The sequence below is a fragment of the Bison bison genome, unplaced genomic scaffold, assembly GCF_000754665.1.
Source record: "Bison bison bison isolate TAMUID 2011002044 unplaced genomic scaffold, Bison_UMD1.0 scf7180017864209, whole genome shotgun sequence".
NCBI lineage: Eukaryota > Metazoa > Chordata > Mammalia > Artiodactyla > Bovidae > Bison > Bison bison.
Window position 1 is genome coordinate 1614631 of NW_011494781.1, and position 16799 is coordinate 1631429.

General features: G+C 44.2%; 1 protein-coding gene across 1 annotated transcript in view; it reads left to right on the forward strand.

Moving 5' to 3' along the window:
- The first annotated feature begins 1 nt into the window (after nucleotide 1).
- The window catches only part of SHC3 (SHC (Src homology 2 domain containing) transforming protein 3), a 183825-nt gene continuing 167027 nt past the window's right edge, over nucleotides 2-16799 (forward strand). The window contains exon 1 of the mRNA XM_010844831.1: nucleotides 2-103. Coding sequence (XP_010843133.1) covers nucleotides 2-103 — 102 coding nt within the window. The remainder of the gene's footprint in view (nucleotides 104-16799) is intronic.

Below are 16799 nucleotides of genomic sequence, written 5' to 3' on the forward strand. Positions count from 1 at the left end.
CATGCGCGCCGCCAGGAAGGGCCGACCCGGCGACGAGCCGCCGCCCCGCGCCCCGCACGCCAACGACCAGGTGCTGGGGGCAGGAGTCACCTACGTCGTCAAGGTGGGTGCGGGCGCCGGCCGCCGGGTGGGAAAGCCCGGGCGCAGAGGCGTCCGGCACAGTGGGTCGCCTTGGAGGCCCGGGGGTGCGCACTTTTTCGCAGCCAGCTCGTTTGGCAGAGGGGACCCAGCTCAGAAAACGCACCCATTGCGCATCCAGTGGGAGAAGCTTTGAAATTGGTGACCTCACTGTCCTGGTTTCCCCTGGCTCCGCTCCTTTGGCATGCCTTTGCCACCGAGCTTTGCCATGTGTCCGGCCAGTACCCCTCTCGGCATGGACCACTCTCCCTGGGAACTGTGCATCAGGTCTGCCTAGGGTACACACTTGGAAGAACTGGGCAGTCCCTGCGATGGGAAAGGCAGGTGGAGTCACTACTTCTGTGTTTGCCCCAGGCGGCAGGGTAGATGGTTTCATTTCTTCCCTCAGCAAGAATTTCCAGCTTCTTGCAGTGCAGCCCAAGTACTGTCTTTTATACCAGATAGGTAGCAATTTCTTAGCCAGCAAGGTTTTCTTTGGTTTCTGCCTTTCCTTCCATACCTCCTTTGGTTTACAGCAGCAGAAGGAAATTTGGGACTGTTTTTCCCTGGGGACTGGCCTTCCCTTTAAATAGGCTAAAGGAAGCTGAGCCACAGGCTGGAAAGTAGATTTTTTTTTTCTCCAACACAGAGAATTATACAACCATGCCTGATGTAGTCCACAAAATTCTTCTCTTATGCAAGTATTCTATGATATTTAAAGAACAAATACTTGGCAGCATTCCACTGGCCTGCCACATGCTTATCACATCCTTCTGGTCGTTGGGCAGCAGAGGATCACCACAGTGCTCTTCCAGCTGGGCAGACAGCCTCCAGACAGTGGAAAGGGGCCAAAATGACATTATTTCAGACTGGTCACTCCAAGACATGACTTTTTGTTTTAAGAGAAATGAGATGCACACTGTCCCCACGGTGCTGTCAATCACACTGAGAAACCTGCAGGCTCTTAGTGGATATTAATACTTACTGGCTACAGATCCAGTTTCAAAATTCTACAGACCACATCCCCTGGCAAAATATATCTTGATAATTTTGAACCAAATATTAAAGGAAACAGTTGACTTTGTGGATTATCTTTAACTATCTCAAAAGTACTAACAAAAGGAATGAGATCATCAGCATTAAAAATGGACCTGTTCTCCTTTTGAGTCTCCTTTTTAATTTAATCTTCATTCTTAGCTTCTGAGAGTGAATTAATTATGTATATTACAAAAGGGATGAAGATCAACATATAGTATGCACAGCTGGTTGAGTTTATTGTAAAAGAAAAGGAATATTCCTCTTGTATGCCTTCTTTAAGTTATATAACCAGGAGCCGAAAACAAAAGGAAAAAAGAAGAAACAAAACCAAACAACAAAACCCCTGACAACGCTGAGGTTAAGAAGTGATGCCAGAGTATATTACTTGTGGCATGTGTAATATAGTATAATTGCTATCTGAAGAAAAAAAAGAACCATGTTAGACAGATGTTGGCAAAGGTTTTTATACCTGTCATGTTGAACATAGAGGGTAGTTTCCAAATGGAGGGAGAATTTTAGAAACTTAAGTCTCTAAAGTTTCCTTTAAAAAAATAACTTGCTTTGCTTAGGGCTTTACTCTTGCTTTTTGAAGGATGAAGGCTGACATCCAGTTCTAAATGTCAGTTGTGGCCGAAGAAAACTAGTCTACTGTGCTGGGCTATTAGGTTGTGACATCCGGTTCCCTCAACCCCAAAGCAAGAGCAGCACTCAAATAAGTGAAAGGCTGGGTCTGCCTAGAGCCTTCTGGATTTGGGGTCATTTTGCTGTGCCAAAGGATTGTAGTGACCTGGGGGCACATAGCATGCCTGGTTAGTGCTCCTTGCTGTCGTCTGGTCCGTCTTCAGTGGTGAATGGTGGCGTCACAGGAATATAAGCTCAGGTTTCCCTGGAGAAGTTTGAAATCACACAGCAAAGGAGTCCAGACACTAAAGGACAATTTCTTCTGCGCACGTTTGATTCACAGCATCGCATGGCCTTCTGTCAGTGCACATTTCTGAATTGCCCTTGTTGAGTTTAGAACCGTGAGTTTATTTTCTTGAAAGATCACAAAACTAAAAAAAGAAAAGAAAGAAAGAAACCTGGTATTATTGGCTGATTTGCAAATAGTTTTATTGGTGTCCTTACTTTGAAAGATCTCTGGTAGATAGAAAAGAGGTAGTCTTTATAACTTGCTTGTACATCAACAGCAGAATCGAAAGGCTTGGAGTTTGGGAGAGAACTTGTTATTATTCTCTTTGATTTAAATGTATGTCTAAATTAAGGAAAACCCCAAATGTTTTCTAGTTTCCTGGAAGACTCATCTGCTGTATAATTATAGATTTCCTGCCTCACAGACATATCTACCTAAAGACAATATTAGGATATTGCACACAGATTTATTCTTTAAAAACATTTCAATGTAATCTACTTACATAAAAATGGACATTGTAAAATATAGATGTCTGGTGTATCAATTAGGAAACACCAAATTGTTTGAAGAGCAGGTTGTAATATTAATTAATGAAGGATTTGAAATTTAAAAATAGTAATACCTGAGCAGCAGTAGAATTCCAGGCTCAAAGCACGTTTAATTTGTCCTTCGTGCCTTCACTTGAATCTGATGTTAATAACAGCATGAGACTATGCAAATGAGCAAGGGTTCAGGTTTGTGTTTGTTTACTTCAGGACACCCATTGGTGGTACCTTTGTACCTGCCTAAGTATGCCTGACACTGGGTTTTGTTTTGTGTGTGTGTGTGTGTGTTTCTTTTTTGGTGACACAAAAGGAAAAGAACAAGAAAGTATGTCCTTGAGATAAAGGAAAATCATAACAGCAAAGAGCAATGGATATTTTCATTATAATTCTATTTTAAAACTATTTTACATTTGGGCTTAAAAGGCCTAGAGACAAGTATGGAGGACACTGCTGCCCACTTTCAAATTCTATTGCCTAGAAATCCAAGCTGGCGAGGAGCCTGAGTGCCCGTGGGGGCTGCTACTGATGTTTAGCAGGTCCCAAAGGCAATATTGGGATGCTCTACACACAGATCCGCAGGGCGAACAGTTTAGGAAGGAAAGATAGCCAAGAACAGTTGGGGGTCAGTTCTTTAAAATAGCCACTGGCTGTTGTGAAAGAGTCATTTGAAGCAAGCTTGTCTTGAGGTTCAGCCTCGACCACCCCTGATGGAAGGCAATACTGTGTGGGCTACACCTGAGTTAGCTGTTGTCCCTCAGTGGGAGGGTTCTGTAGAAGAAGAGTTCGCTTTACAGCACATGACACCACAGGCTCAAAACAGGATCAGGATAAGAAGTGGCCACATTCAGGGCTGACCCGAGTGCCCACAGCAAGAATCAGGAGGTCAAGATGCTTGCTGATCACCAGCAACCCAGTGAGAATGTAGGTTGTACTTCGTCACTCAGTCATGTCCAACTGTTTGCAACCCCACGGACTGTAGCCCGCCAGACTCCTTTGTCCATGGGATTCTCCAGGCAAGAATACTGGAGTGGATTGCCATGCCCTCCGACAAGGGAACTTCCCAACCCAGGAATCGAACCCAGGTCTCCTGTATTGCAAGCAGATTCTTTACCGACTGAGCCAATAGGAAAGCCACCAGAGAAAGTAGGTTATTCACCCTTAAATCCTGTGACAGCCCCCTCAGACAGCCAAGGTTTTGGTCTGCAAAGAGTGGTGCTGGGTCTTTACTGACAATAGCTTCACATTATGAGCTGTTTATAGGAGATTTTAATAATCAGAGAACTGCTGAATTATTTCCTGAAGTGCTGGATTGTTTTTCTTTTGGGATGAAGCCTTGTTTTTACAGAAGCTCTTTAAAAATTATTTTGTTTCTCCCATTTGTGACTCTGATGATATTTAGGGTGTATGAATTATTCATTTTATTTATAAATGTTCTATTGCTTTTTATAGGTGGTCTTTATTAACTGTTCTTACTCTAAAATTTATTCTTAATTGGTATTTTTTTCTCACTTGCCTCACTGTCTTTAAAAGTATTTTAAATTTATTCTTAGAAAAAGTATCTACAATCTTTTTTCTTTTATTAGCACTGTATTCTTTTGATAACTATGAGCTTAGTAAGGTCATATTAAACAGTCACCAACAAAGTTATTTCATGTATAGCCATGATATAGTATTGTGGTGGGATTGATCGAATTTTGTTTTAATTCTAGATTAGTAAGTTGTTCCTTGATATAGAACACAATTTTAAAAGTTGATTTTTTTCTTAAAATTGTTGAAAAATCTCATGAATGCATGGCTTATATGTAAACTGTCAAAATGATTTGAAAAACAGTTTAAGAAATTTTTGTGAGATTAGACAAAATTATTTATTTGATCTGGAAAGCATGACACCTCTTTTTTTTTTATGTGACACAAGTATAGCAGATGTGTGAAATGTGTGTATGTATACACACACCACATCACACATAAACACATATACACATATCCCACACCACACACACATACACACACATACACACACACTGAGTAGACAACTTGTAATGACTTCAGACAGGGTCATTAGAAAATAGTAAATGTTATATTTCCAGAAATGCCTGATTATTTCATTCATTACTTTTACATTCACATTTAAGAGAAAATAATTCTGAAAGATAAGCTTTTGGTGAAACTTAAATCTTACAAAGAGTGGACTTCTTGCTCCTTTACGTTCCCACTCGGTTTTATTTTTGAATATATGTCATATTTGTCATATATGAGAAATATCATTTAAGGAAAGTTGTGATAATGGGACACTTGGGCAACAGACATGTAAGACATGTAAGAGGCTGATTTTCCAGCCAACTGGCTTGTTCTGAAGGGTGTGTGAAGCCTGCCGCCCCTCACTTGGTTGTGGTGTCTCCGAGCAGGAACATGGCCTGGATGTGGAGAATCTGCAGGGTGCCTGGACACCAGGACCCCAGATCCATTTGGCCACCTCAGAGTGTGGGGCTCAAGAGGTCAGCCTGTCATGGCTGGGGCAGGTCTTTGCTCCTGAACCTCGTGCATTTGGAAGAAAGGGGCCTCCGGCTTGCACCATGGTGTCGGGCTGTGCTTCCCCAGGTCCCGTGCCTTCTGGGTGGCTGCGGCCAAGACCAGACCCCATGGTGCTACTGCCCAGAAAGTTGCATAGGGTTCAGGGGGAAGCACAGTGAGGATTCAACACTTCAAACGAAAATACCCAAAAACAAATAAAGTTACATGGAATTAATTCAGAAAAAGATAGTTTCAAATGAAATGCAAAAAAATGATCAATTGGGCATATTTCCTGGGTAAAGCACAAGAAAAAAATTGAATTTAACATAAAAAATTTACAATGTGTAGTGGATGAAGAATGTCTTTATGGTGGGAGGAATTAAGTGTAAGAATGTCCTGCTGAGTGGGTGGATGTTGGCTTTGTGTGTGTGTGTGTGTGTGTGTGTGTGTGTGTGTGTGTGTGTGCACATGCAGCTGCGCAAGTTGCTTTTGGTCCTGCAAATTCATAAGCATTGATTTTCAGTTGAGGTTAAAAAAAAACCACCAAAAAACAACAAATCATTCTGTCCCCATGTGGTTTAGCCACTTCCCTAACCACCACCAGCGTGGAGACAATAACCCGTTGATATGTGTCAGTCTGGGCTTCCCATGTGGCTCAGCGGTAAAGGCTCAGCAATAAAGAATCTGCCTGCCAATACAGGAGACACAGGAGACACGGGTTCAATCCCTGGATTGGGAAGATCCCCTGAAGGAGAAAATGGCAACCCAATCCAGTATTCTTGCCTGGAAAATCCCATGGACAGAGCAGTCTGGTGGGCTCTCGACCATGGAGTTGCAAAGAGTCAGACATGACTGAGCAACTAATCACACACATATACAGACACACAGACACACAGACACACACACACAGACACACACACACAGGCATCAGTCTGTGCCTCCCAGCACTAGGATTGGTGCTGCTTTCCTAAAATAAACAGAAAGACACTAGTTAAACTTGGAGGGCCAGGGCCAGGAATCCCCACGAGAACCACTGAATTCCAAGATGCTGGGTCAAAGGCTGAGTTTCCATGGTTCACGCAGGGCTGTTCTCTTCACCTTGGTGGGGAGAAGGTGCCATGCATACCTGTGATGCACTTGGGAGGAGAGGACCAGTTGCTGCTGTCCTTGGGGAACTGGTTTCCTCGAGCATCTTCTTGACTCTGCAGTGCCTCAGGCTGGGATCAGCCTCTGCCCTTGCTCTGGTAGGTGATAGCAACTCAGGGCATCCTTGGTCTTTGGCCCTCAGACTCTGGGCTCAGACTTGCCTTGCCTCTCGATAAGAGAGGTCTGGCAAGTTCCACCACCTTCCAGCTGAGATCTCCATTTCTAGCCATGGTCTCATCTCCTGCAGGAGCTGTCGGGAAACCTGGGTGCCGGAGGAGAAGCTGCAGAAATGGGAGAGTTGAAGGGCAGGAGACTTACCTCATTACTGGTGTTTCTGACGCTCAGCAGCTTTAAAGTACCTGAAACCCTCCAAGCCAAGACTTTCTGAGGAAGAATGTTCAAAGAGCTTGTTGTTATCATGCTCCTTGCTTTCTATATTTATTTATTGGCCACACCACCTGGCATGAAGGATCTTACTTCCCTGACCAGGGATTGAACCATCGTCCCCTGCAGTGGAAGTGTAGAATCTTAATCAGGGAGGTCCCAGCTGCTTACTTTCAAGCTGACTTGAAGCCATCCTAGTTTTTCTGAAACGTGTTGTTTTGCTAAAGTAAAAGCCCCTCAGAAGAACCTTTCCTCACTTCTGTCTATTGAATGGGCAAAAAATCTGCAAAGATTTGATTTCAAATTTTAAGAAATTTAAATTTGTACCAACTCCACAGACTCAGTGGGACTTAGCCTTCACCCAGCCTCTCTGCTGGGACCCTTCTGACAAACTTTATTTTATCAAATTCCATTAAGCATAATTGTTTGGCAGTCTAAACAGCCTCACAGACCAGGTTCAATCCTATTGCATTTGCAAATATTCAGCATTTCTAATACCGCTTGCCCATATAAAAATCTTCTGTTTAAAATTTTTTTGAAAAACCACAGCACAGCTCTAGCTCTGTTGAGGGAAAACTAGCCCCTAACCTGTTTTCAGCAGAAACACTATAAAATCAGGGTCTCTTATGCTTTCCCCCAAAGAGGGAGAAACAACGTTTTTATCTCTGGTGATGAAACCATGAAAAGGTGACTGTTTTTTGAGTGTTCTTCATGGTGAAGAACCAGCCCTTTCATTGGCCCTCCTGGAGGTGGACTCAGTGTGTGTGCAGAGTTCGGGTTCTGCTGCGACCACTGTGCTGCACCAGGTCAGATCCTGAAGACCCCTTTCCCTCCTAGGACTTGGCACATACTCCTTACTTCCTTTCCCTCCGGGCCTCGGTTTGGACACTGATGTTACCGAGCAGAGACCTGTTCAAGCAGAAGTCCCCACAGCCTGCTCAGCAGGAGAGGACCTTTGCCCTCCCCCAACCCCGGGGAGGAGGGCGTATGGGGGGAGAGACGGTTGTCCCCTAATGCTGAATCTGTAAGGCAGCAATAATGAGAAAGGCAGCCTCTGGGGCCTGGAACCCATTATCTGATGGGTCCCAGGGCCCGCAGAGAAACACGGTCATGGACTCTAAGCCCAGACACTGATGGGCCACTTTCTGTTGCTGGCAGTCCTGCAGCCTTGTGATGTCTCTCACCTGCTTCTTTTGTACACCTTTCTTTTTTTTTTTTTCTAAATGTATGTTATTACTGTTTGGCTGCTCCCAGGTCTTATTTGCAGCATGTGGGATCTTTAGCTGTAGCATTCGGACTTTCAGTTGTCATAAGTGGAACCTGATTTCCTGACCAGGGACTGAACCCAGTCCCCCTGCACTGGGAGGGTAGAGTCTTAGAAGTCCCATCAACCTTTCTTTATAAAATGTAAACATGTGCTGTGGAGATTTTCAAACACACACTGAGCATACAAAACATCAACATAAAAAAAAGAGAGGATGGTCTGATGAGCCCTCAGGTACCCGAGTCAGCTTCTCCAGCTGCCAGCTCATGGCCTCCCCCACTTCCTGAATGGTGCAGGGCTGGGGCGCTCAGACAGAACTCGAGGTTCTGATGAATAAGTTGCAAGATTGGGTTTCATAGTGCTTCCACATCTGGCAGAGCATGTTCAGGGTCACAGGCCCTGGGACACCCTTGCATTCGACTCTGCGGTCCCCAGCACAGAGACAGTAGGGCAGCCCTTGTGGTTTCTTCCTTAAAGGTGCTGACTTTGGGCTCCAAGAGGCACTGCTGATGGGCACCCCCAGGGGATGGGGTGGGAGCTGTACCTCGCTACCCACCCTGCTCCGGCTCCCCTGGACCACCCCTCTTCTGACTCTTTAGTAACCAGATGACCGTTTGAGGAACGGGTTTTCTCCCAAACTGTTTTTATAGCAGTGTATTAGTCCAGGGTCTCCAGAGATAGAGAACCAGTAGGATGTACGTATAGGAGGAGATTTGTGACAAGACATTGGCGTATGTGATTACTGAGAAGTCCGCAGGGTGAGTCAGCAGGCTTATGACCCAGGAAGAGACAACGTTTCAGTGTGAGTCCAAAGGCAGGAGAAAGCCATTATCCCAGTTTGAAGGCCCTCAGGTGGGAGGAATTACCTCTTATCCTAGGGGAGTGTCTGTCTTTTGTTCTATTCAGGCCTTCAGTTGATTGGATGAGACGCACCCACATTGGGAAAGGCAGTCTGCTTTACTCAGTCTATCCATTTAAATGTTAAAGTCATCCATAAACACCTTCACAGAAACACCCAGAATCACTGTTGGTCCCTCTTTGGGCACCCGGTGGCCTAGCCAAGTTAACACACAAATTCACCATCACAGGCATAGCCACAAACTTTTGGAGTCTCATCTAGGATGGCCATTAGTTCACCCAAACAGAGAGATTCATGTGCCCTGGAAGAATGGAGATGAAAGATAAGAAACGCCTAAGTAAATCTCCTGGAAGAATCTCAGGTTTTCTTACCATTTCTCTGGGCACCAAATGGAGACACCTTTAAAAATTCCTCAAGCAGGACCTCAAACCAAAACCCTGGAGTATAAGACAGATGAACTATGACCCCTGCACACCAGGAGAGCTGTGGAACTTTTGAGACCAGTGGCAAGAGTGTGTCTGTGGTTTGACACTTGCTCAGAGTGGAGGCCGGATACGTGAGGTGTCACACCTAACATTATCACCAGAGGCCAGAACAAGTTCACTGGTGGAAATACAGCCCCCTTGTGTGTCTGTGTACAGGCTCTCAACCAGGGACAGACGCTCTAGGAGGGAAACAGGTGTTTCTAGATCCGTGCGTTATTGTTGTTGTATAGTCACTAAGTCATGTCCAGTTCCTTTTGTGACCCCATGGTCTGAAGTCTGCTAGGCTCCTCTGTCCATTGGATTCTCCAGGCAAGAGTACTGGAGTGGGTTGCCATTTCCTTCTCCAGGGGATCTTTCTGACTCAGGGATCAAACTCATGTCTCCTGCGTCTCCCGCCTTGGCAAGTGGATTCTTTACTGGTGAGCCACTTGGGAAGCCCCACTGGGAGTCATTACTAAAATGGAAAAACTGTGCATTTTCTTTATGATTTGCAAATAATAATAGTAATTTATAGGCCTAGTTTTCTCAATTTAAGAGTTGCTCTCATAGATTTTTAAAAAGTGGTTTCCTGTGAGCTTCTGTTTGTAGCCTTGAGCAAATTAGAGAATGAAGAGTATATATTACCAGACAGTGGAAGTAGCTAGGGCTGGTCCCTTTCAGAAACTGGGCTTTGTGTGAAAAGCTGATTATCACATGAGCAAGCTGGCCTGAGTCCTGGGCCAGAGGAAGCACTGTTAGACACTTGGGACTTTCCTGAGCTCACGTTCTGAGAAGCTCCTATCTTTTGTCCATGTTCTTGTAACTGATGGAAGCTGGGGCACAGTCTAGAAGTCCTGATTCTCGCACATGTCAGCCTTGTTTGTCCTTGTCTGGTTCTGCTGGCTTCAGTCCTTCAGGAGCCCTGCCTTTAGACTCTCCTCCTGGTCTCTGGGCTAGAGACATTGTTTTAAAATTTTTAAATTATTATTATTATTTTGGGGCCTCACAGTGTGGCATGCAGGATCTTCCCTGACCAGGGATAGAACCTGTGTCCCCGGCACTGAAGTCCGGAGTCTTAACCACTGGACCACCAGGGGAGTCCAAACACTGCTTTTTAAAAAGTTGTCTTATTTATTTATTTGGCTGCACCCAGTCGTAGTTGCAGCACTCAGCATCTTGAATCTTCATACAGCACAAGAACTCTTATTTGCAACATGTGGGATCTAGTTCCCTGACCAGGGATCGAACCAGGACCCCCTGCATTGGGAACATGGAGTCTTAGGCACTAAACCACAGAGAAGTCCCCAAACACTGCTTTTTTTTTAAGGATGATTATTTGTGAGGTGGTGGTGGCTGCACTCTCTAAAGGACTGAGCTGTTAATTTGTTCACTGGAAGTAGCAACTCCTATAATAGATAATAATCTTGTTTGCAGAGTGACTTAGTTACTTATTCACTAACATGGGAGAAGAAAATAAAAATCATCAAATGATGGCTAAGAGGAGGGGGGTTCCGATGTTCCAGTGTGATCCACAAACTCCTGTCCTTTAATTGCATTCCCCATTTCTGTTGCACCCTGCCGCCCACCCCACCCTCTCTCACTCCTGCACTATCTGTTGGTTAAGACTCCCAGGGCAGGGATTTGCTGAGAAAAGTTAACACCTGGCTTTCTGGACAAAAGCATGATTTATGTGCTGTGTATGTTCGTGCATGTTCAGTTGTGTCCAACTTTTTGAGATCCCATGAACTGTAGCCCACTAAGCTTCTCTGTCCATGGATTTTTCAGTTAAGAATACTGGAGTGGCTTGCCATTTCCTGCTCCAGGGGATCTTCCCAGAGTTTGCCAATTCTTGGGGTGTAAATAGTTATGGGATGTGGGAAAAGATGTGTAGTAACACAGCTTTGCAGACTCTTAACTTTAAGGGTGTGGATGATATTGACATGTCACACAATACTTAGAAGTGCTGAGTTTTGAGTATTACTTTTTATAAAATATAACTGATTGTTTGGACCTCCTCCTTAGGCTGTGCCATGCTTAGTCACTCAGTCATATCTGACTCTTTGCGACTCCAGGGACTATAGCTCTCTGGGCTCCTCTGTCCATGGGATTCTCCAGGCAAGAATACTGGAGTGGGTTACCATGTCCTCCTCCCTCCTTAGGCTGCTTGCACCTAAAACAAATTCCCCTCCAGGTATCCCTTCTTCCCTTGCTACTCCACCTTCCTCATTTCACTTTCTTTCACCTAATTCATGCCAACATGAGACAATTGACTTCTTCTGACCTGTGGACAGTGTCTGGAAAAGGTTCCTGGGTGACCCCCCAATTATAAAATCAAAAACCCACTTCATCTGGTGCTGACACCTCACAGCCTCTCTCCCAGACTCCTGGCATCTGGTGTGAAGGTTCTTCTTCTTTGCTTTTTCTCCTCATTTTTATTCCTGGATTATTTATAAACAGTCTTACCCTCTCTGTTCCTCTTCTCATTCATTAACTCCTCCATCAATCTACTAACCAATTATTTTATTCAGTTCAGTTCAGTTCAGTCATCCAGTCGTGTCTGACTCTTTGCAACCCCACGAATCTCAGGACGCCAGGCCTCCCTCTCCATCACCAACTCCCAGAGTTCACTGAGACTCACGTCCATCGAGTCGGTGATGCCATCCAGCCATCTCATCCTCTGTCGTCCCCTTCTCCTCCTGCCCCAAATCCCTCCCAGCATCAGAGTCTCTTCCAATGAGTCAACTCTTCGAATGAGGTGGCCAAAGTACTGGAGTTTCAGCTTTAGCATCATTCCTTCCAAAGAACACCCAGGACTGATCCCCTTTAGAATGGACTGGTTGGATCTCCTTGCAGTCCAAGGGACTCTCAAGAGTCTTCTCCAACTAAGTTCCCATCCTAGGGTAATGTGTTGGGGATAAAGAGGTGATTGCTGCTGCTGCTGCTAAGTTGCTTCAGTCGTGTCCGACTCTGTGCGACCCCATAGATGGCAGCCCACCAGGCTCCCCTGTCCCTGGTATTCTCCAAGCAAGAACACTGGACTGGGTTGCCATTTCCTTCTCCAATGCATGAAAGTAAAAAGCGAAAGTGAAGTCTCTCAGTCATGTCCAACTCTTAGCGATCCCATGGACTGCAGCCTACCAGGCTCCTCTGTCCGTGGGATTTTCCAGGCATGAGTACTGGAGTGGGGTGCCATTGCCTTCTCCAAAAGAGGGGATTAAATAAGCATAATTCCTGCTCTTTTGGTGCCAGTGGTGGAGACAGAGGAGAGAAAGTACCAGGAGATCACATTGGTGGTGAGGATGTGGAGATCAAGGGTGGCTTCTCAGAGGAGGTGATATGGAAGTGGAGCCCTAGATATCCAGGAAGATGGATGGAATTGGTATGCAGATGTGTTCAAGCATGAGTGAGTGTGTGTGTGCATGCATGTTCCATTCTAGGAGGAGATGGAAACTGACAGTAGCCAATGTAATTAGTGTATTGAGTCAGGGGAGGGTCCCTAGGGGCTGGCCAGCACTAGGCAAGTACAGTGGGAAACCACTGGAGATTTTCTGAAAGACTATTCTATCTTCTGTGTGGAGAACAGATTGGAAAGTCAGGAATAAAAGTAGAGACAGTTGAGAGGTAATAAGGAGGAGTGATGGTGGCTTGGACCCGTGTCATAGGTCAAAGGCCAGTGGCATATGTTGGGCGCAGGTCCGTATTGTTCACTGTCCATGTAACATGCACATCCTCTCTTTCAGGGCCCCTTAAATGAAACAAATCTCAAACTGAATTCATAACCTTTCCCACCTCAGTTAAGGGTTTCATTGCTCACGTACTTCTCAAATTCAAGACCTCAAAGCCATCCTTGAATGCCTCCTTTTCCTAAACTCATTGTATCCGTTCAAACACTGAGCTATCATTTCTATTCCACAGGGTTTCAAATCTTTTTTTCTTTTCCTTTTGCCCTGATTCATACCTTCATCATTTCTTGCTGTGACTATTACAATGTACTAACCAGTCTTCGATGATTGCTTTGGGAAGGACTCGTCTTTTTTAAATTAAATAAAAAAGATGATATAGTCTTACTTAGATGTTTCAGAGTGTCCTCTCAACAGCCTTCCCTTCAAATTTTCTTCCTTTCATAGATAATCACCATCACCTGTTTGCTATTTGTGTTTCCAGACACACATATGCACACTTTTTTACCTTCCTTTCTTGTATCTTTTCTTTTCCCTTTCTGTTTCACAAAGCAAAATATCCTACATACACTTTTCTGTGACTTGCTTTTTTAAAAAATTTAATATGCCTTGGAAATCGTTCAGCATTAGTATTTATAATTCTGCTTCCTTCTTTTTGGCATTTGCTTAACATTCATGCACATGTTACATGCACAGTATACATGCATGCATGTATGTGTGCATGCGTGTGTGCTAAGTCGCTTCAGTCGTGTCTGACTCTTTGCGACCCCATGGGCTGTAGCCCACCAGGCTTCTCTGTCCATGGGATAATCCAGGCAAGAGCACTGGAATAGGTTGCCATATTCTCCAGGGGATTTTCTCTACTCAGGGACTGAATCCATGTTTCTTATGTCTCATGCATTGGCAGGCAGTTCTTTACTACTAAGCCACCTGGGAAGCCAAATATCCACCTGAGAGGCCAAATATTCATGTATATGGAGGTGCTAATACTTATTTAGTCAGTTCTCTATTGTTAGACTGGAGAAGGCAATGGCACGAAGAATGGGTCGCGAAGAATCGGATACAACTGAGTGACTTCACTTTCACTTTTCACTTTCATGCGTTGGAGAAGGAAATGGCAACTCCCTCCAGTGTTCTTGCCTGGAGAATCCCAGGGACTGGGGAGCCTTGTGGGCTGCCGTCTCTGGGCTTGCACAGATTCGGACATGACTGAAGAGACTTAGCAGCAGCAGCAGCTATTGTTAGACATGTAGATATTTTCCAATTTATCCCAGTAAAATAATGAACATTCTTCTACACACGTGTTTCCATTTGGGCAAATATTTTTGCCTGTGAGTACAGTAAGTTTTAGCTAATATTAATCTTTTCCTATGATACATGTGGGACCTAGAGAACAGTGATCAATTCTACTGATGAAGGTGACTTTTTCACTCCTGGCTACAAAGTGAGTCCTCTTACTTAACTATAAAGGAGGACATTTACTGTCATATACCCTTTTACAAGTTAAGAAACATTTCTTATAATCTTAGTTTCAAAAACTTTCAAGTTAGTTTCCAGCATCTAGTGAGTAAATATATATTTTTTGCATTCTTCTCTTAATGTGGTGAGTCATTTATCTTTGTAAAATGCATATCTCATCTTCTTAATTAAAATCTCTCTGTCGCTTGATTTGGCTTATGGAATTTAATCCAAATGAATTCCATATGACACCCAGACTTTTACAATTTGGCTTCAGTTTAGTTCTTGAGCTTCAACTCTTGCCCCTCCAGTTTCCAGCCTCATAAAACAACTTGTTTTCCTCAAACAAGTTGCAACTCTGGCCTTAGTTCCAAGGCCATTTTCCCACTCTGGGCCTCCTCTGTCCACTCCATCTTGGCCTGGAATAACTCGGTTGTTGTTCAGTCGCTCAGTTGTGCCTGACTCTGTGACTCCATGGACTGCAACATGCCAGGCTACTCTGTCCTCCACTGTCTCCTAGAGTTTTCTCAAAATCATATCCCTTGAGATGGAGAGTCCATTAACTCTGTTAGCTTTCAAGAGCTTCGGGCAGCTGTTCCCTCCTGTCTCTCTGGTGAGGCAGAGTTAGTGTCACTCCTCAGGGTCTCCACAGCCCTGTAGGCCTGTCTTTGTGTTCATCAGTTCAATCCATGCTGAGTGAGAACCTGCCAGATTCATGTTGCTGGAGCTCCTGCAAACCTAACATGAATTCAATGGTCCCTGCTTTCAAGAAATCATTCTCCAGAGAAGGTTTACATGGCCATGCACTGTGGAAAAGGAGGTCAGCTGGCTCTCCCCAAAATGTCCCTGGGTAAAGAGCCTGTGACAAACATTTATTATGTGAAAATGGAGGAATCAAGGTGGCTGGAGGCCACTGGGGTGTATGACAGAGCAACAGAGACTGGTTAGGAGGGTGACCTGTGGTCCTGTCATATATGGTTGGTGATTAAGAATGTGACTTCAGAGAGGCACATTTTGAACTCTGTTCTGTTTAAAAGTCCCTTGATGATTGTTCTTTCTGTGAACTGGCATGTATGAAATAGCCCATCCAAAGTCTTTACAGGGTGTTCCCTAGATCAGAGGGACCCATGAATTCTGTTTTATATTGCTTTTTCTCTAACACTAATTGCAGAAAGATTTCAATAAGAGAATCAACTTTAATGAGAGCCATGAATAATTATTATTAAGTTAAAATATTGTATAACCAAATGTCACCAGGACATTTCCAAACAGAAAGCTAAACTGAACACTTCCACATGCTCCCACCTCTAATTAAAGCACGTGGATTTATGAAAAAGAATGAGGGAAAATGAATGTATCAACAAGTATTTTCTGAGGACTCAATTACTTCCCTTGTCCTGTGGAAGGTATTGTGGACTGTGAAAGAGGTACAGGGTGATTTTACAAAAGGAACTTGTGATCCAGTTGAGAAGGAAAAGCAGCTTCATTTTAAAAAGAAAGAAAAAAAAAATCATGTTCAATAAGGTTCTAATGGCATAGTGAGAGATTAGTGGTGGCTGGAGTTATCAAGAAAGGCTTCACAGAAGGTGTGGGATTTTTTTTTTCTGAGTCCTGAAAGACGGTCCAGATCTGGGTAGGTGGAAGAGTGGAGGGTGTTCAAGCAAGAGAGCCAGGGTGAGAAACACTTTAAAGGTGGGAGGAGGCATGGTGTTTGACTAGGGGTTGGCCAGAGTCAGAGGGACGGTGAGAGGTCAGCTGCCATCTCTAGCCTCTTAGAGTCAGGATGCTCCCTATTTAATGGAGGGACCATTCTAACGCTGGTCCTTGTTGGATTACACTGGATGGCTTCCCCCCATGTGGTTGACGTTTGCAGGTCTGATCTTCATTATTAGGTTACAGAGCCTGAGAGAGCTGGAGGAATGTTTCCCTTACTTTCTTCTCTCCAAGTTAAACATTTCTCACTCAATCAACAGTCCCAATCTCATGATATCCTGGATTCTATTTGTTTATGTATTAGTTTGTTAATTACTTTTGAGAGACGTTGCTCGTGTGAAAAATTTGGTGGAATTGTTTGGATTAGTGTATATTATATTTTTAGAGTTTTGTCCTGTTCTCATCTCACATGCTAGTAAAGTAATGCTCAAAATTCTCCAAGTCAGGCTTCAGCAATATGTGAACCGTGAACTTCCTGATGTTCAAGCTGGTTTTAGAAAAGGAAGAGGAACCAGAGATCAAATTGCCAACATCCGCTGGATCATGGAAAAAGCAAGAGAGTTCCAGAAAAGCATCTATTTCTGCTTTATTGACTATGCCAAAGCCTTTGACTGTGTGGATCACAAGAAACTGTGGAAAATTCTTCAAGAGATGGGAATACCAGACCACCTGATCTGCCTCCTGAGAAATCTGTATGCAGGTCAGGAAGC